We start from the raw sequence: 19,419 nt of genomic DNA, 5'->3' as shown, positions 1-19,419 counted from the left end.
ATGTCCCTGGGGCTTGGGCCTGGCCAGCATCCTCAGTGTGGTGGCCAGTGGCTATGGTGGCTACAGCGTGGTGGCCTCCTGGTGTCCCCAGGGCTGGCTGGTGGCCACAGTGAGGTGGCCATGCCACAGCCCCTCCTGATGTCCCCAAAAATGGCTGGTGGCCACAGCGTGGTGACCATGCCACAGTCTTTGGTGTCCCCAGGCCTGGCTGGTGGTCACAGTGTGGTGGCTGTGCTGGGTCCCTCCTGGTGTCCCCAGGCCTGGCTGGTGGCCACACTGTGGTGGCTGTTCCATGGTCTCTCCTCAGAGCCTGGATGGTGGCTGCAGTGGTTGGGGTGTGGTGGCAGTGTCAGGGTCCTGCTCAGTGTCCCCAGGGCTCAGGGGTGGCTGTGCTGTGGTGACCAGGGGCTGGTGGCTGTGCTGGGCCCCTCCCGATGTCCCTGGGGCTCAGGGTTTGGCCAGTGGCTGTGGTGAGTCCCTCCCCATGTCCCCAGGGCTGGCCAGTGGTGACAGCACGGTGGCCATGCCACAGTCCTTGGTGTCCCCAGGGCTGGCTGGTGGCCATGGTGTGGTGGCCATGCCACAGCCCCTCCTGGTGTCCCCAGGGCTGGCTGGTGGCCACAGCGTGGTGACCATGCCACAGTCCTTGGTGTCCCCAGGGCTGGCTGGTGGCCATGGTGTGGTGGCCATGCCAGAGTCCTTGGTGTCCCCAGGGCTGGCTGGTGGTGACAGCATGGTGGCCATGCCACAGCCCCTCCTGGTGTCCCCAGGGCTGGTTGGTGGCCATGGTGTGGTGGCCATGCCAGAGTCCTTGGTGTCCCCAGGGCTGGCTGGTGGCCCCAGTGCAGTGGCCGTTCCTGGCTGGCTTTGGGGCTGGTGTGGCCACACAGAGCTGAGCCTGAGGCCTGGCTGGGCCTGGCCAGTGGTGCCAGTGCCAGCTGGGGGGGTCCCTTGGTCCCCTCAGGGACAGACCCCACCCAGCACTGCCGGCAGGGCTGGACTGGGACCCCACAGCCTGGGGATGGACCCAGCTGGGGGGGGACCGGGGGGGCTGTACTGGAATGAGGGGGGCGGCTGGGCATGGGGGGCACCGTGTGCGCTGGGTGGGAGGGGGTCTGTGCTGGAATAGGGGGGTCTGGGAGGTGGGAGCACATTGGTGGGGGGGTCTGTGCTGTGCTGTGGGGGGGTCAGGGAGGTGGGCTGTGCTGGGGGTGGGCTGTGCTGTTATTGATGGGGGGGTCTCTGCTGTGCTGTTATTGAAGGGGAGGGGGTCTCTGCTGTGCTGTTATTGAAGGGGAGGGGGTCTCTGCTGTGCTGTTATTGATGGGGGGGTCTCTACTGTGCTGTTATGGATGGGGAGGGGGTCTCTGCTGTGCTGTTATTGAAGGGGGGGTCTCTGCTGCACTGTTATTGATGTGGGGGGGGGGTCTCTGCTGTGCTGTCATGGACGGGGGGGTCTCTGCTGTGCTGTTATTGATGGGGGGGTCTCTGCTGTGTTGTTATTGATGGGGAGGGGGTCTCTGCTGTGCCGTTATTGACGGGGGGGGTCTCTGCTGTGCTGTTATTGACGGGGGGGTCTCTGCTGTGCTGTTATTGACGGGGGGGGGTCTCTGCTGTGCTGTTATTGACGGGGGGGGGTCTCTGCTGTGCTGTTATTGATGGGGCGGGGGTCTCTGCTGTGTTGTTATTGATGGGGAGGGGGTCTCTGCTGTGCTGTTATTGATGGAGGGGGTCTCTGCTGTGCTGTTATGGATGGGGAGGGGGTCTCTGCTGTGCCGTTATTGACGGGGGGGGTCTCTGCTGTGCTGTTATTGACGGGGGGGTCTCTGCTGTGCTGTTATTGACGGGGGGGGGTCTCTGCTGTGCTGTTATTGATGGGGCGGGGGTCTCTGCTGTGCTGTCATGGACGGGGGGGTCTCTGCTGTGCTGTTATTGATGGGGGGGTCTCTGCTGTGTTGTTATTGACGGGGGGGGTCTCTGCTGTGCTGTTATTGATGGGGAGGGGGTCTCTGCTGTGCTGTTATTGATGGGGCGGGGGTCTCTGCTGTGCTGTCATGGACGGGGGGGTCTCTGCTGTGCCGGGGGCCGGGCAGGGCCGCGCTGCCGGGACTCTGTGCCGTGCCGTGCCGTGCCGTGCCGGGGGGGCTGCAGGGCCGGTCCCGTCCGCCGGAGGGGGGGCGGTGTCGGTGCCGCAGGGGCGGGGGGCTGCGGCGGCGGGGCGGGGCCGCGGCCGGGGGGCGGGGCGGGACGGAGCCGCCCCGGGGCTGCGGGACCGGCCGGCAGCGTGCGGAGCGCGGGCGGCCATGGAGGGGGCGCGGGGCATCCACCACGAGATCGCCTCCCTCAAAGGTACCGGGGGAGGGGGCACGGCGAGGGCTCCCGGGGCCGGGCCCACGGGCACCGGCGGGGATTCCGCGTCCCGGGGAGGGCTCCGCGTCCCGCGGGGGTGGGGGCCGCGTCCCGGGGAGCTCCGCATCCCTCCCGTGCCAATGTCGCAGCGCGGGCAGGAGGGCGGGGGTCACCGGCGACGCCCCGGCATCGCCGGCACCGCTCGGAGTTCCTCGGTGCCGCCGGGCCCCTGGCAGGCTCCGCCGCGGCGGTGCCGGGTGACCGAGCCGCGCTGCGGAGCCGGGGCGCTGGGCCGTGAGTAACGGGCACCGGCGGATGCCGGTCACGGGGCTGCTGCGGCCACCGGCCCCTGTGTCACCGCAGCAGCGGGCACGGAGCCACCGCAGCCAGCCACCGAACGGAGCCCGGCCAGGGCCGGCCTGGGCCCGGCCAGTGCTGGGATGGAGGCCGGGAAAGTCGCGACGGAGCCCGGGAGCCTCAGAGTGAAGCCCGAGAGGGTCGGGGAGGGTCGGACACCGGCGAGGGTCGTGATGCACCTCGGCTGGGTGCGGTTGGGGTGGACCTCGGGCGGGCGGGGATGATCCCGGCAAGGTTCGGGACGGACCCCGGCAGGGTCACGGCTCCCAGCAGCTGTGGCGGTGCCGCGGGCCCCAGCGAGGGGACCCTGGGTCGTGTCCCCTCCGGGAGAGCCCGGGCTGCGGCGAGGCTGATTTACCGTGAGAAGCGTCCAGGGAGCCCCGCTGGCACCGGGACCCCCGCTGGCACCGGGACCCCTGCCGGCACCGGCCTCATTATGAGCCGGCCGCTGGCCGCGCTGCCCTCCGCAAACAGCCGCGGCTTTGTTCCGCTGGGCACGGGGAGCCCGGCGGCCCCGCCAGACCCCAGCACTGGCACCGGCACCGCCGCTGGCACCGGCACCGCGACGGCAGCGCCGGGCCCGTGGCCAGGAGCCGCTGCCGCAAGCGCTGCCCGCCCCACATTTGGGGGCTGCCCGAGGCTTCCATGGGGTAGGGGTGAGGGGAGCCTGGGCTGCACAGGACCAGGACTCGGGGGTGCCCCCAGCCGCCCGTGCTGCTCCCGGCCGTGACCCCGGGATGCGGGGCGGCGAGCGGAGCTGCGGCGCCGATGCCGGCGGGCTCCTCCCGGTGGGTGCGGGGCTTGGCGCGCCCTGCCCGGCGCGGGGCAGCCGCGGGACGCCGGCCGCGGCCCCGCTGTCACATCGCGTTGGATCACGGCGGGCGGCGGGCGCTGACGCGGCACTTCCCGGACAGAGGGAGCCGCCGGCGCGGCCGTGACCCCGCTGCGGGCCGGGGGTGCGGGGCCGCGGCTGGGGGGACGCGCTCCTGCTGCCCCCAGCGCTGCCGCGGTCCCTGTCCCCCGCGGTCACTTCCCTACAGATGCCCCCAGAGCTTACTCCATCGCAGGCGCCATCACTCGTCATTGCTGCTCCCCATTTCTTCCTCTCTGCCCCCCTTTATCCCCTCCCTGCCCCCATCACTCCCCCTCCAGTCGCTGCCCCCCTCGCTCCTGCCATCAATCCCACCCCGCTGCTGTGGGTCTCTCTGGGTGGAGCAAGCCGAGCTGGGGCTCAGACAGGCCAATGATGCTCTCCCAAGGCGTTCCCTTTCAGGGGGTCTGGGCACCCCAGTGCTCCCAGTGCTCCCAGTGCCGCTGCACCAGCTGTGCTGGGGCCCCGGTGATGGGGGCTCTCGCAATGCCCCACTCTGCCACCCGGCTCTGCCCTCGGGGATGGGGAAGTTGTGCAAGTCTTGGTGGGGCCCCCGGGCGCCAGCGTGTGCACATCAGCCCCCGCGGGTTTGGGATCCCCGGGGCAGCTCTGGGGCGGGCACCGCACAGGCAGCAGCCCCCCATGCCTGGGTCGCTGCTCCCCACCAGTAAATCCCAGTGAATCCCAGTGAATCCCATCGGCAGGGACCGGGGTGCTGTGGGGGTGTCCCTCCATGCCCCCAAGGCTGCTGGGGGGCTCCTGCTGCAGCCTCGCACTATCCCTGTGCCCCGACCTCCCTGTGCTGAGAGAGCCCCGGGGGGTTCCTCCCCTTTGGGGTCTGTGAGCCTGGGGGCACAGCCTGGCACCCCAGTTCATCCCGCACGGTTCCTCCTGCTCTGTGATGGGGGTGTCACCCCTCAGCCCCTCACACGGCACCCGGAGAGGGGGGGTCGCCGGTGCCCTCCCACCCCCGCGGCGGTGCCGGGGTCCCGCTGCCGTGCCGGGGGCCGCGCTGGGGTCCCCGCGGTGCCGGTGCGGGTCGTTGGGCGGTGCTCGGTGCCGGGGGGCTCGGGGGAGGGGCAGCTGCCTCTCGTTCGTCCCCACCTGCCACCCGGAGGGCGTGGCGCGGCACAGCTGTGCCACTGCCGGGGCTGTGCCACTGCCGGGGCTGTGCCGCCGCCGGGGCTGTGCCACTGCCGGGGCTGTGCCACCGCCGGGGGGTCCCCCTGGGGACGCCGGGACAAACAGGGGCAGGAGCAGAGCAAATATTGACGTGGCAGGATGTGGCTGCCGAGCCCTGCCCGTGCCCCTGCCTGCACCCGCGCCCGTGCACCTGCAGGTCCCGCAGCCCGTGGCTCTGCCCGCAGCTCTTGGCTCTGCACGCATTCCCGCAGCTCTTGGCTCGTCCCCCTGCCCGTGGCTCTGCCCTCAGCCCATGGCTCTTCCTCCAGCCCATGGCTCTTCCTCCAGCCCGTGGCTCTGCCCGCAGCTCGTGGCTCTTCCCCCTGCCCGTGGCTCTTCCTCCAGCCCGTGGCTCTGCCCACAGCCCGTGGCTCTTCCCGCAGCCCGTGGCTCTGCCCGGAGCCCGTGGCTCTGCCCTCAGCCCGTGGCTCTGCCCGCTGCCCGGGATGCTCGGCGAGCCGGGAGGGGCCGTGCCGGGCCCGGAGCCTCCTCCCTCTCAGGGACCCCGGGCTCTCGCTCCTCTCCGAGCTCGGGAACAGCCGCGGCTCAGGGTCCCTCCCCGGGCTCGGGGAGTCCCTCCCAAGCTCGGAGACCCCCGCAGCTCGGTGTCCCCCTCCCTCTGGAGGATCCCTACGGTTCAGGGACACCCCCCCCCCCCGGCTCAGGGTCCCCCCGGGCACTCCCCAGGGCCGGTCCCGGTCCCGGGGCGGGGCGGGACCCGCGGGGGTTCCCACGCAGGAACCGGCCCGGTGGGTCGGGGCGGGGGGGGAAGGGGGAGGCGGGTCCGGCCGTGGCCCCCCCGGGCGGGAGCCGGGGCCGGGGAGGGGCCGCTGGTGAGTCAGGGCTGGGCCTGGGGCCCCCTCTGACCCCCCCGGCCGGGGGTGGAGCCGCAGCCGCTCCCGCCGTGCCGGCAGCCAGCGCCGCTCCGTGTCGGATCGCGCCGGGACGTGCCGGGCCATACGGGGCTGTACCGGACCGCGCTGGGCTGTGCCAGGCCGTACCGAGCCGAACCGGACCGTGCCGGGCTGGGCTGGAGCACCTGAGCCGTGTGGGACCGTGCTGGGTTGTACTGGACCATAGCGAGCTGGGCCGTGCCGGGCCGTACCGGGCTGTGCCGGGCCACACCGGGCTGTGCTGGGGCAGCCTGGGCTGGGCCATACGGAGCGGTGCTGAGCTGTGACCGAGCCCTGCGGGCCGTGCCCTGCGCCGTGCTGCCCAGCCATGGTGGCGGGGATGCTGATGCCGCTGGAGCGGCTCCGCTCCATCCTGGAGCTGCTGTTTCGCGAGGGTGTCCTGGTCGGGGAGCGGGACGGCTGCCCCCGGCGCACCCACCCGCAGCTGCCCGGCGTGGCCAACGTGGAGGTGCGGCGCGCCATGGCCTCGCTGCGCTCCCGCGGCCTCGTGCGACAGACGGCGGCCTGGCGACACCTCTACTGGTACCTGACGGACGCCGGCGTGGCCCACCTGCGCCAGTACCTGCGGCTGCCGCCGGACGTGGTGCCGCGCTCCCTGCAGCGCGTCCCCCGCCCCGCCGCCCCCCGGCCCGAGCCCCGGCGCGCCGCTGCCCCGGCCGGCGCTGGCACCCAGCGGGCGCGTCCCGCCGCCGGTGACCGCCTCTACCGCAGGAAGGACGAGGCCGAGGGGCACGTGGAAGCCGTCGCCGCCACCGCGGGGCAGGGGGTGTGCCGGCCGCCCCCCCAGCCCGGCCCGGCCGCAGGTACCGACCGGCGCCCCGGGGAGCTCTCGTGGGTGGGGGGCACTCGAGCCCCGCTGCTGCCAGGGGGGTCTGGGACAAGGACAAATCCTTAAGGTCCCCTAAACCCCCCCAATTCCGAGCCGAGGATGGGGTGGGGGTACCTGCAGGCTCCTGCGCTGTCTGAGGAGGGAGGAGGGCGCTGGGGGCTCCTCGCCGTGTGCCCCTGGCCCCACGGGGATGCTCTGGGCAGGAGCGGTCCCTGGGGGATCATGGGGGACTGGGGTGCAGTGAGGTGGCTTCCCGGGGTCCATAGGGGCCGGTGGGGTGGCAGGACCCCGGGTGCTGCAGGGGTGGCATTGGGGGGGGGCTGTGCCGTGGGGTGTCCGTGCCGTGGGGAGCAGCGCTTCAGGGGGCCCGTGGCAGGGGCTGGGACATTCCGTGGGGATTTTGCGCCCCGAGGTCCCCGCGGGGCCTGGGGTGGGTCGGACAGACGGCGGCAGCTGGGGAGGGCAGCGCTGCTGGGGAGGGGGCTGCCGCTGCGGCAGGGGGGGTCCCCAACCCCGCCTCCCCGGCGACACGCGATCCCGACACACGATCGGCGGCAGCTGGACCCGGCGGGGGTGCGGGGCGTCCGGTGTCCCTCCCCCCCGGGCGGGGCAGCTGCGGTGTCGCTCCGAGGCGGCGGTGAGGGCCCCCCCCGATCCCCCCGGGCTGTGAGTCAGCCCGTGGCCGTGGGCAGCCGCCTCCGGTCCAAGTTTCCAGCCTGGAGGCGCCGAGCCCGGTCCCTGCCAGCGCCGTGAGTCACCGGCCGGCGGGGGGGCCGGGCCCGCGGCGCTGCTGCCCCGTGGGTGCGGGTCCTGCGCGGGCGGCACCCACGTCCCGTGGGGACGGGAGGGGTTCCCCGGAGCTCTTCCCGGGGGTCGCATCTCGCGCTGGGCTCGGGGGCTGCGGTGTCCCCCGACCCTCGCGTGGGACGCGATCGCGGCGCCGCGCCCGTCCCGTCCAGTCCCGCCGCCAGTGGATCCGGCTCCGCGCTTTCCCTCCGCCCCGGGAGCCGCTGCCGGAAAACCCGGCCTGGAGTCCCGGCTTGCGGGGACGGGGTCGCGCCGGCGGCGGGGGTTGCGGGGTCCCCGCGGGGCAGAAGGGGTCCCGGGACCCCCCCATCGGCCCCATTTTCCCCCCTGCTCGGGGGCGCGGCCTCCCTCAGCGGCGGGGCCGTGCCGAGGCTCCTTAGTCTCGATGTCACGGCGACCCCCGAGGTGACGGTCACCACCCGCCCCGCTGCCGGGGGGTCCGGGGGTCCTGGGGCGCCGCCGCGGTCGCCCCGTCCCGCCCCCGCCCGTGTCATGTTCTAACTCGGGCTCGGTGACGGGCCCCGGTTATTTATATCGACACCCGCTCCCTGCCCGCCCCCCCCCAGCCCCCGCCGCCACCGGCGGAGCCGCGCTGCGCCCTCGCTCACGCTCCGCACCTGTCCGCACCCTGCCCGCACCTGCCCGCTCCCTGCCTGCCCATGAAGGTCGTACCGGGTGGGTGAGACCGGTGGGGCTGCGGAAAGGACGGGAACGGGGGGGGCTGGCGCCGCCGGGGCGCCTTGTCCCGGGATATAAAAAGCCGGGATGAAGGGGACACTGGGGGGGGGGGGGGGGGGTGAAGACGCGGAACGGGGGGGCCCTGCCGGTGCGGCGGGCAGGAGGCGTCTCCACGGCGCGGTTCGGGAGGGGTTAAGGCGGAGAGGGCGCTGCCCCGTGGGGGCGGGCGCTGGTTCGTCCCTGACCCGCCGAGCCCGGCCGGTGCCGAGCCCGCGCCGTGCCCCTCATGGAGGACACCGGGTCCCTGTTCCCATCGCTGGTGGCGGCGGGGCACGCGGCATCCCTCGCCCTGGTCTGGTACTGGCGGCGGCAGCGGGACGAGCCGGGGGGCACCGGTGAGTTGGGCTCCGCTCGGCCCCCCCGCGCCGCGCTCGGCTCGGCCCCTCGCCCCGCCCACCCGGCCCGGGCACGGGGGGAGCCGCTCGACACCTGCACCGCGCCGGGTCCCGAGTGGGTGGGGGGTCCTGCGGGGGCCTGGGGGGGACCCACCCACCGTGGGGTGGGGGACAAGGGGAGCGACGTGCTGCCCTGGCTTCTGGGGGGCGTCACCCGCCGTGGGGCAGCATCCCGGTGGGAGTGGTACCCAGGCCGGGGGGGTGATGGTACCCAGGGGTGACTCAGCACGGACAGAGTGTGCCCCCCCGGTGCCGCCGGCCCGTGCCCACCCCTGTCCACTCTGGCCCTTTCTCGAGTGGGGGTCCCGCCAGGAGCTTCCCGGCGCTGGGCTGGCCGCCCAAACCCTTCCGCAGCATCCCCATCCCGAGGCATGGAGGTGCCAAATGCTTTTGGGGACAGACATCTGGTGACAGAGGGGGCCGGGAAGGGCCGAGAGGGTGCCGATGTCTGGGAGTCCCGTGAGACCTCCACGCACCCCCTCAGCCACCTGCGTCCGAGCTGCCGGGGCTCTGCCGGCGGCCCCGGCCCTCCCGCCCCCCCGGCACTTTCCAGGGCGTTGGCCGCGGCTTCCGTCGGTCTGCGTGTGGCACCGGGCACCGTCACGCGGCCGCCGCCGCTCCGGGATGGCTCCGCTCCCGCGGCCGCCGCGCTGGGAACGCGCCGAGCCCGCGGCCGGTGCGAGCCGCGGCGGCCGCTGCCGCTGCCGGTGCCGGTGCCAGATAAGGCGGGCAGGGCACCTTGGGCGGCCCGGAGCCCCCGCCGGGGGGGACACCGGGGCTGGGCCGCTGTCCCTGGCGCGGCTCCAGCCCGAAGGACACCCCCAAGGTCGCACCTGCCGGGGCCCATCACTGGGAGCTGGGAGCGCCCGGGGGGCTCCGGCAGCATCGGCTGCGCTGGGCGGTGCTGAGGGCTGCGCTCTGCCGCCCCCCGGGGCTCGGGGGGTGCCCCCGGTGGTGCCCGGGGTACCCCTGCCGGGGCAGGGGGTTTGGGTTAGAGCTGTTCATGAAACCCTTCTGGAGGGGAAGGGGCGCTGCCCGGTGCCCACAAAGGGGGTTCCTGGCGCCCACAAAGGGGGTTCCCGGTGCCCACAAAGGGGGTTCCCGGTGCCCGTACGGGGCTGCCCGGTGCCCAAAAAGGGGGTTCCCGGTGCCCACAAAGGGACTTCCCGGTGCCAACAAGGGGGTGCCAGTGCCCACAGGGGGCTCCCGGTGCCCATAAAGGGGCTGCCCGGTGCCCATGAAGAGGCTACTTTGTGCCCACGAAGGGGCTACCCGCGGGGGGCTTCCCGGTGCCCAGGGTGGGTTTGTAGGTACCAACGAGGGGCTTCCCGGTGCCAACAAGGGGCTGCCCGGTGCCCACGAAGGAGCTGCCCGGTGCCCACGAGAGGCTGTACCAGCTGCTCTCGGCGTCACTGGTGGTGGCACAGTGCCAAGGCAGGTGTTTTCGGGGAACCGAAAAGCTCAGCCGGAACTCCCGTCCGGGTCCGCATGGCCGTGCCCGCGGGGCTGCGAGGCAGAGCGCTGCAGGGCAGAGGGCTGAGGAAGCTCGGGCGGGCGCGGCAGAGCTTGGCAGCCTGGCGGCGGCGCCGGCTGGTTTCGGCAGCAGGATGCCGCTGTTTGTTTGGCTCCGCTCCGGTTTCCAAGGCTGCCAGAGACGTGGCGGCAGCGGGCGGGTGGGGGCCCCAGAGGTTTGGGAACCCCCCCCGTGTCCCCCTTTCCGCTCCACTCAGCTTTTCCACCGCGCTGGCGGCTCCGGCTGTGCCAGGCCGGGAGCGTTGTTGGATGTTGCTTCTGGCCGCAGCAGTGACTCACCGGCCTCGAGGGGCCGCGGCTGGCAACCACCGGCACCCCCGGCACGGCCTCCGCCCCCCGGCGCTGCCTCCGGCGGCCATGGGGAATCTCTTCCCGCCGCTGTCCCACGTCCTCCGCGGTGCGGCCGTGGGAAGCGTCCCGGAGCCGTGGGAAGCGTCCCGGAGCCGTGGGAAGCGTGGCGGGGCCCTGGCAGCGTGCGGGAAGCGTGGCGGGCGTGGCGGGCGCATCCCACGGGACACGTGTCCCGTTCCAGGCGGTGTTCGCCGTTTGCAGGCTGCTATCGCCCCTCCTCGGCCCCCCCGGCTCCTTATCTCCGCAGCACAGATGCGACGCTGCCGCTGCCGTGGGGCTGAGCCGTGCCTCGGCACCGTGCCGTGCCGTGCCGTGCCGTGCCGTGCCCAGCCCCCGCTCCCGGGCCTTGCTGCTGGCCTGCTTCGTCCTGGCCTGCTTGGGCCATGTTGGCTTTTAACGTTAGGCCCCCCCCAAGCCCCCCGAGGCCCCCGTGCTCCCCCAGCCCCCTCAGTGCCCCGAGTGCTGGCACGGGCTGCAGCTGATCAAACCACTCCAGCGCCTCCCTGACCGGGGGTCCTGTGCCGTGCCGTGCCATGCCATGCTGTGCCGTGCCATGCTGTGCCGTGCCATGCCGTGCCATGCTGTGCCATGCCATGCCGTGCTGTGCCATGCCGTGCTGTGCCATGCCATGCCATGCCATGCCATGCCATGCCGTGCCATTCCATGCCATGCCGCGCCATGCCGTGCCATTCCATGCCGTGCCGTGCCATTCCATGCCATGCCGTGCCATTCCATGCCTGGTGGCTGCAGCCTCTCCAGCTGTGTGCCAGCTGCCCGCTGCGCTCTGCCCACAGCCCTGCGGGCCCGGGGGGTCCCAGCAGAGCGGCCGGGGCTGGGCTCCGCTGCCCAGGAGCAGGAGGAGCCGGGCTGGCGGAGGCCGTGGGCTGTGTGAGTCACTGGCCGCGCTCTGGCCGCGCTCCGGGCGCGGATTCCGCTGCACTCCCACCAGACGCGGCCGGACGCCGAGCGGGCCGGGGGGCGCCATGGGCTTCTCGCTCTGCTGCTGCTGCTGCTGCGGGCCTGGAGAAGGTGACCTGCGGGCCGGGGGGTTGGGGGGCATGGGGATGCCGTGGCATCCCCCAGGACCCCCGTCCCCGCCGTAAACCCCTTCCCAGCACAAACGGGTCCAGCCCTGCGGTGCTGCCGGGCTCGTCCGACCGCGGGCGGGGGCACGGGGGGTCTCGGCAGCTTCTGGGGCGTCGGTGGGGAAAACACCCCCCGGAAAAGGCGCTGAGGGCTGCCCTCGGCACAGGGACCCCCGTGGGGAGAGGAAGCCGGGAGGAATGGGAGGAATGAGTGCTGGAGGAAGCGGCGGTTTGTGCTGGGGGGCACAGGCTGCCCCCACCCCCGGGGGGGGCTCTGTGTGTGTGGAGGGGCCGGGCCGCGGGGGCTGGAGGTGTCGGGGTGCCCCGTGACCGCGGTACCGGCTGGTCCTGGGGGCTCCGGCTGTGCGTGCGGGGCGCCGGGTCCCAGCACGGGGGTCCTGAGTGCGGGAGGGGCCGTCCCGTCCGGGCATCACAACACGGGCTGTGGGATGGAGTTTGCCCCGGGCTGCAGGGACGGGGTGTTCCCCCCGGATCTCTCCGGTTCCCCCGGGTGCCACGGGCGGTGGCGCAGCCGGGGCCGCCGAGGGGAGGGCGGGGCGGAGAGGGGCGGGTCCCGCCCGTTTCCCCCCCCCTCTCCCGTCCCGTCCGCCCGGTGCCGCTGGTCGGTCCCGGCCGTGGGTCCGTCCGTCCGTCGGTCGGTGCATGGTGGGTCCCGTCCGCGCCCGTCCGGCGGAGCGGCGCGGCCATGTGGGGTCCCGGTGGGGACTGGCTGAGCGGCGGCTCCGGGCCCGAGCGGCGGCGGTACCTGAGCGCCCGGCTCTGCTGCACCGGTGACCGAGGGGAGCGGGGCCGGAGGGCGCGGGGCAGCGGGGGCGCGTCCCGGGGCGGGGGGGAGCGGGGGGGCTCGCGGGAACGGGGGCGCGGGAGCGGCGGGACGGGGGGGACCCGGGAACGGCGGGAGGGCGGGGGACACCGGGAAGGGCGGGGTGTGCGCGGATCCCCCCCCCGAGCGACGCCCCCTCTGTGACCCCGCCCTGAGGCCAGGCTGGGCTGCGCTGCGTTTGGGGCGGGCTCCGCCGGGAAAGGGTGGTTGTGTAAATGTGTGTGCGTGTTTGTGTGTGTTTGTGCGTGTTTGTGTGTGTTTGTGAGTGTTTGTGCGTGTTTGTGTGTGTTTGTGAGTGTTTGTGAGTGTTTGTGAGTGTTTATGCGTGTTTGTGTGTGTTTGTGAGTGTTTGTGCGTGTTTGTGTGTGTTTGTGCGTGTTTGTGTGTGTTTGTGAGTGTTTGTGCGTGTTTGTGTGTGTTTGTGCGTGTTTGTGAGTGTTTATGTGTGTTTGTGTGTGTTTGTATGTGTTTGTGTATGTTTGTGTGTGGCTCTGTGTGGCTCTGTGTGTGTGTGTGTACATGTCTGTGTGCGTGCACACATGTCTGTGCCTGTGCACACGTGTGTGAGAGCATGTGCACACCTGTGGGGGCCAGTGCAGGTGTGTCTCAGCGTGCACATGTGTGTGTGTGTGTGTGTGTGTGTGTGTGTGTGTGAACAGGTGTCTTGCTGCATGTGTGTGTGTACAAATGTGTCACATGCAGTGGCACACAGATGTAGTGTGTGTATGTGTGTGTATGAATGTGTCACACACAGTCGGACACAGATGTATTCTCTGTGTGTGTGTGTGTGTGTATGCACACGGGTGTCCTGGTGTGTGTGTGTATGTACAAATGTGTCACACGCAGTGGCACACAGATGTGTTCTGTGTGTGTGTGCACAGATGTGCTCTGTGTGTGTTTGTGCACACGGGTGTCCTGGTGTGTGTGTGCACAGATGTGTCACACAGAGTGGCACACAGATGTATTCTGTGAGTCCATGTGTCCGTGTGTCTGTTTGTGTGTCTGTGGGTGCATGCCGTGTGTCTGTGTGTCCGTGTGTGTCTGTTCGTGTGTCCCTGTGTGCAGGCCGTGTTTCTGTCTGTCTGTGTGTGTGTGTGTGTGTGTGTGTGTGAACAGGTGTCTTGCTGCATGTGTGTGTGTATGTACAAATGTGTCACGTGCAGTGGCACACAGATGTAGTGTGTGTGTGTGTATGAATGTGTCACACACAGTCGGACACAGATGTATTCTCTGTGTGTGTGTGTGTGTGTATGCACACGGGTGTCCTGGTGTGTGTGTGTATGTACAAATGTGTCACACGCAGTGGCACACAGATGTGTTCTGTGTGTGTGTGCACAGATGTGCTCTGTGTGTGCTTGTGCACACGGGTGTCCTGGTGTGTGTGTGCACAGATGTGTCACACAGAGTGGCACACAGATGTATTCTGTGAGTCCGTGTGTCTGTGTGTCTGTTTGTCTGTGTGTCTGTGGGTGCATGCCGTGTGTCTGTGTGTCCGTGTGTGTCTGTTTGTGTGTCCCTGTGTGCAGGCCGTGTTTCTGTCTGTCTGTCTGTGTGTGTGTGTCCGTTTGTGCATGCTGTGTGTCTGTGTGTCTGTCTGTGTGTCCGTGTTTGCAGGCCGTGTGTCTGTCTGTGTGTGTGTGTGTGTGTCTGTCTGTGTGTCTGTGTGTGCAGACCGTGTGTCTGTGTATCTGTCTGTATGTCCCTGTGTGCAGGCCGTGTGTCTGTCTGTGTATCTGTGTGTCTGTGTGTCTGTGTGTCCGTGTGTGTCTGTCTGTGTGTCCCTGTGTGCAGGCTGTGTGTCTGTCTGTCTGTCTGTGTATCTGTGTGTGCATGCTGTGTGTCTGTGTGTCTGTCTGTGTGTCCGTGTGTGCAGGCCGTGTGTCTGTGTGTCTGTCTGTGTGTCCCTGTGAGCAGGCCGTGTGTCTGTCTGTGTGTCTGTGTGTCCCTGTGTGCAGGCCATGTGTCTGTCTGTCTGTGTGTCCATGTGTGCACGCTGTGTGTCTGTCTGTCTGTCTGTGTATCTGTGTGTGCATGCTGTGTGTCTGTCTGTCTGTCTGTGTGTCCCTGTGTGCAGGCCGTGTGTCTGTCTGTCTGTCTGTGTGTCCCTGTGTGCAGGCCGTGTGTCTGTCTGTGTGTCTGTGTGTCCCTGTGTGCAGGCCATGTGTCTGTCCCAGCTCATCTCCCCGTTCCCACCCTGCCGTGCTCCCACACCTTGGGGAGCCGCTGCCCTCAGTGCCCCGTGTGCCCATCCTGCCGTGCCAGGTGCCCCAGGTCCCCCTGTGTGTGTCACTGCGGGGACCCCCTGGCACTGACCCCCTCCTGGTGCCAATCCCCGCTCGCTGCTGATGCCCTCAGACCCTGGCACCTCTTGGCACTCCCTGGCGTGGGGCTCGAGGTCTCCCCCAGCCCCGGTGCTCTGCCGCCGCCTTGTCCCGGCCTGGTCCGTGGCGGTGTCACCCGGGTGTCACCACGGCGCTGGTGCGGCCCCGGTGGTGGCAGTGCCCGTTCTGTGCCTCGGGGTGCGGGTGCCCGGTGCGGTGCCGAGGTGGGGGCGGCTCAGCGGCTCCCGGGGGTTCCCCCGGAGCCCCGAGGGTGGGAGACGCCGTGGGAGGGAGCCGGGCCGGCCCGGTGGCGTCGGCAGCCGCGGGCGAGACTGAGGCGCTCCTGCCCGGCCGGCCCGGCTGGCCCGGGAGCCGCCGGAGCCGGGAGCTGCCAGGGCCGGGAGCCGGGCGCCGCCTGCCCCGGGAGCCGCCGGGGAAGGTGCCAGGAGCCGCCCCGGCAGGTCTTCAAAGAGCCCGCTCTGACGCCGCCGCGTCCTCCGGCCGGTACCTGCGGGAGCCGGGGGTGCCGGTTCTGGGGGTGCCGGTGCTGGGGGCGCCGGTTCTGGGGGCGCCGGTTCTGGGGGTGCCGTGCTGGGGGTGCCGGTGCTGGGGGCGCCGGTTCTGGGGATGCCCGTTCTGGGGGTGCCGTGCTGGGGGTGCCGGTGCTGGGGATGCCCGTTCTGGGGGTGCCCGTTCTGGGGGTGCCGTGCTGGGGGTGCCGGTTCTGGGGGTGCCGGTGATGGGGGTGCCGTGCTGGGGGTGCCGGTGCCGGTCGGGGGTGCCGGTGATGGGGGTGCCCGTGCTGGGGATGCCCGTGCTGGGGGTGCCGTGCCGGGGGTGCCGGTGATGGGGGTGCCCGTTCTGGGGATGCCCGTGCTGGGGATGCCGGTGCTGGGGGTGCCGTGCTGGGGGTGCCGGTTCTGGCGTTGCCGTTCCGCCCCTCACCTCGCAGCGATCCTGCCGCAACCCAGGAAATTCCCCTGGCTGCCCTGAAGGTCTCCGATCCCTCCCTCAGGGTTCCGAGTCCTCCAGGGCAGCCAGAGGAATTTCCTGGGTTCCGACACGATCCCAAGCTCTTGGTCCCGGCTCAGAACCCTCCGGCCCCGGTGCCGAGGTTCGGCCGGTGTGAGCGCGGTGCCGGAGCGCTGCGGTGCCACCCTTGTGACCGCCCTGGCGGTGTCACCGCCGCGTCCCTCCCTCTCTGCCCCGGTGGCACCTTCGGCCGTGTCGCGGTAGCCGCGGCTCCGGGGTGTCCCTGCCTCCCCCGACGTGCGTCAGCAGGGCTCCCACCGCGCTCCGGGCGCCAGATGTGCCTGTGCCAGATGTGTCTGTGCCAGATGTGCCCGTGCCAGATGCGCTCTCGGCGGAAAAATGTGCGTGCCGGGGCCGGGGCCGGGCCGGTGCCGCCCGCATTCCGCGGCGGCCGCGCTGGCTCCGTCCCAGCGGGCATCGGCCCGGCCGCTCCCTGACGGGCCCCCGCACCCACGGCGTGTCACGGGTGGGTGTCGGGCTCGGTGTCACGGGGGGGCGGCGGCCGGCGGAGCTCCCGGGGCGCCGCCGGTGCGCGGTTGGACCGTGAGTCACGGCAGGCAGGACGAGGCCGCGGCCCCGCGTCCTTTGGACTCCGCACCGGGGACGGGCAGCGCCCGCCGCTGCAGAACGGGGGTGCAGACACGGATATTGGGGTGCAGACACGGATATTGGGGTGCAGACATGAGTGTTGGGGTGCAGACATGGGTACTGGGGTGCAGACATGGATATTGGGGTGCAGACATGAGTGTTGGGGTGCAGACATGGGTACTGGGGTGCAGACATGGGTACCGGGGTGCAGACACGGATATTGGGGTGCAGACATGAGTGTTGGGGTGCAGACATGGATATTGGGGTTCAGACATGGATATTGGGGTTCAGACATGGCTGTTGGGATTCAAACATGGGTGTTGGAGTGCAGACATCGGTATTGGGGTGCAGACATGGGTACTGGGATGCAGACACGGCTGTTGGGGTACAGACATGGATGTTGGGGTGCAGACAGGGGTGTTGGGGTACAGACATCGGTATTGGGGTGCAGACATGGATGTTGGGTTGTAGACATGGATATTGGGGGCGCAGACATGGATATTGGGCTGCAGACATGGATATTGGGTTGTAGACATGGCTGTTGGGGTTCAGACATTGATATTGGGGTTCAGACATGGATATTGGGGCGCAGGCACGGGCGTTGGGGTGCAGGAAATGGGCCTTAGGGCCCTGACGTGTGTGTTGGGGTGCAGACATGGCTATTGGGGTGTTGGCTATGCCAGGCTGGCAGCGCCCAGGGCACCCATGGCTGCACTTTCCCCAGCAGCTGCCACCACCCCTGCCGTGGATGACGTGGGTGGCGTTGGTGACGTTGGTGACACGGGTGCTGCCCGGGGCAGGACTGGCAGCTCGGTGTCACCCCAAGGGCTGGGGATCCTCAGCCACCCTGGGGGTCCCCGGGCAGGGGATGCAGCACCCGGTGGGGCACAAGCCCTGAACTCACCCCGTGGTCCCCTCAGCTGACGTTGCCACCCACTGGGGGAGGGCGTTGGGTGATGAATCCCTGGGGAGGGGGATTCCTACCCTGCTGCCAATGCCCCCGCCCCACTGGGTGCTGTGGGGCACGGGGCAGGGTGTGGGGTGCTGTCCTGGGGTGCTGCTGGGAGGGGAGCTGCTGGTGTGTGCATGGGGGCACCCGGGGGAGGCTGTGGGGCTCAGTCTCCCATGCTGGGGATCCTCCAGCCCAGGGGGATGTGACCCTGAACCCCTCAAGAGGGGCCCCAGGGATCTGAGCCCCTCAAATGTGGGACCTGGGACTGGGGCTGGTGAACCCAGGGGCTTGAGCCCCAGGTGGGGGGAGCAGGGGTCCTACAGCCCCAGGGCGTGTGCTGGGGGTCCTGGGGTGGTCGCTGGGCTGTGGGACCGGGTGGTGCCAAAACCCCTACAGGGACTGAAGGTCCCATCTGGGGCCGGGGGTGTTGGGGAGCTCCTGACCATGGGGCCAGAGGGGTTCTGGGGATCCCCTGTGAGGGGCAAGGAGGGTCTTGACCTGGAAACCTGGGGGACCTGAGCCTCCAGAGCTTGGAAACCTGGCGGTGCTGGGGTGCGGTGACTGGGGCTCCAACAGCCCCAGGCTGTGGGTCCCACCCCCACAGACTTGTGCTCCCGAGGGTCCCAAGGCCCCGAGGTGTGGGGCAGGGGCTCTGGCCGCCCTGGGTGAGGGGTGAGGGGTTTCTCAGCACCCCGGTCTTCAGGAACGAGTGTCCCACTCCCCGCACGTGCAGATGCGGGGGTCTCGGGCCCCGTGTGTGGGGCTGGGGGTGCCGGTTCCCCGTGGAGCGTCCCCGTGGCTGCTCCGTGGGTCCCATCCCGCCTGCAGGCGCAGCGAGGGAAGGGTTAAAGCTCAGGAGTTTCCTGTGGGCAGGGTCGGGGCGTGGGGCGGGGGGAGAGAGCCCCGTCTCCTCCCCGGGCCGCCCCACTCGCGGCGGGACCGGCGGCGGAGCGGGAGGGCAGAGCAGCAGAGTCGGGGCTCGGCTGTGTCGGGGCTCAGCTGTGTCGGGGCTCAGCTGTGTCGGGGCTCACCATGTCCCGCCCGCGCCGCAGCTCGGAGGAGGCTCCGGCCCGAACGGGCTCCGAGGACAACCTGTATCTGGCCGTGCTGCGGGCGGCCGAGGGCCGCAAAGGTACCGAGCCCGGGGGGGCCTGGGGGGGCCGCCCACCATCGCATCCCCACCCGGGGCGGTGCCCCCGGGGCAGAGCCCCACACCGGGCCGGGGTCCCTGGGGCAGAGCCCCACACCGGGCCGGGGTCCCCGGGGCAGAGCCCCAGGCCAGGCCGGGGTCCCTGGGGACACCCCCAGGCTGGGCCCGTGTCCGCGGGGCTGTGGGCCCCCAGGCAGGCCGTGGGGCCACCCCACACCGGGGCAGCGTCCCCCACACTGGAGCGGTGTCCCCAGGTTGCTGTACCCAGGGCGGGCTGTGGGGCAGAGCCCCACGCTGAGGGATATCTCCGGCCGGGCTGTGGGGCAGACCCCCATGCCGGGGCGGTGTCTGCGGGCCGGGCTGTGGGGCAGAGCCCCGCACCGAAGTGGTGTCCCCCATGCCGGGGCGGTGTCCCTGGGGCAGAGCCCCGCACCGGAGCGGTGTCCCCCATGCCGGGGCGGGCTGTGGCTCAGAGCCCCGCGCTGGGGCGGTGTCTGCGGGCCGGGCTGTGGGGCAGAGCGCTGCAGACCCCCCGGCCGCCGCCCAGCTCCATCCCCGGTGCCCTCGTTCGCTTCCTGCCACGCCCTGCCCGGCCGCCCCGGCCCGGCCGCCCCGGGCTCTCCTGGTGCCGCCGCCGGGGGGTGGGCGCCGCTCCGGGGACCCCTTGGGTGCCAGCGCTGCGGGTGCCGGGGGATGGTGTCGGTGCCCCCCGCTCGGCGCGCACTGCGCCCCACGTTTCCTTCCTTCCTCCCTTCCTTCCTCCCTCTCGCACCGTGGCCGCTCCTGGCCCGGCACGCCCTGGCCGTGCCGCGGAGCGCCCGCGGGGCTCTTGGGGCTGTGCAGCATCCCGGGGTGCTCCGCCGGCGGGGAGCGCAGGCTGCGGGGCGCTGGGTGCCGCGTGGGCAGATCCCGGCACGCTGCAGCGGGGCAAGACCCGGCACGCAGCGCCCGGCTCGCCACGGCGAGGGCAGGGGGGCGGCGCGGCTGCCGAGGCACCGGTGGCATCGCCCCGTGTGAATGGGGGGGTCACTTGTGCCCTCCGGACCCCCTCGGGGGCATCGGGCTGGGTGTGGCACTGGCAGTGACACTGGGGACGCAGGGGACAGGAGAGCGGGCGCTGG

General features: G+C 71.0%; 1 protein-coding gene across 1 annotated transcript in view; it reads left to right on the top strand.

The window, feature by feature from the left end:
- The first annotated feature begins 5,965 nt into the window (after positions 1-5,965).
- The window catches only part of PLEC (plectin), a 101,687-nt gene continuing 88,233 nt past the window's right edge, over positions 5,966-19,419 (top strand). The window contains exon 1 of the mRNA XM_077176007.1: positions 5,966-6,476. Coding sequence (XP_077032122.1) covers positions 5,981-6,476 — 496 coding nt within the window. The 5' untranslated portion in view covers positions 5,966-5,980. The remainder of the gene's footprint in view (positions 6,477-19,419) is intronic.

The sequence above is a fragment of the Agelaius phoeniceus genome, chromosome 1 (assembly GCF_051311805.1).
Source record: "Agelaius phoeniceus isolate bAgePho1 chromosome 1, bAgePho1.hap1, whole genome shotgun sequence".
Taxonomy (NCBI): Eukaryota; Metazoa; Chordata; class Aves; order Passeriformes; family Icteridae; genus Agelaius; species Agelaius phoeniceus.
The sequence above is the reverse complement of the archived record's forward strand: the minus strand, read 5'-3'. Positions and strand labels throughout refer to the sequence as shown.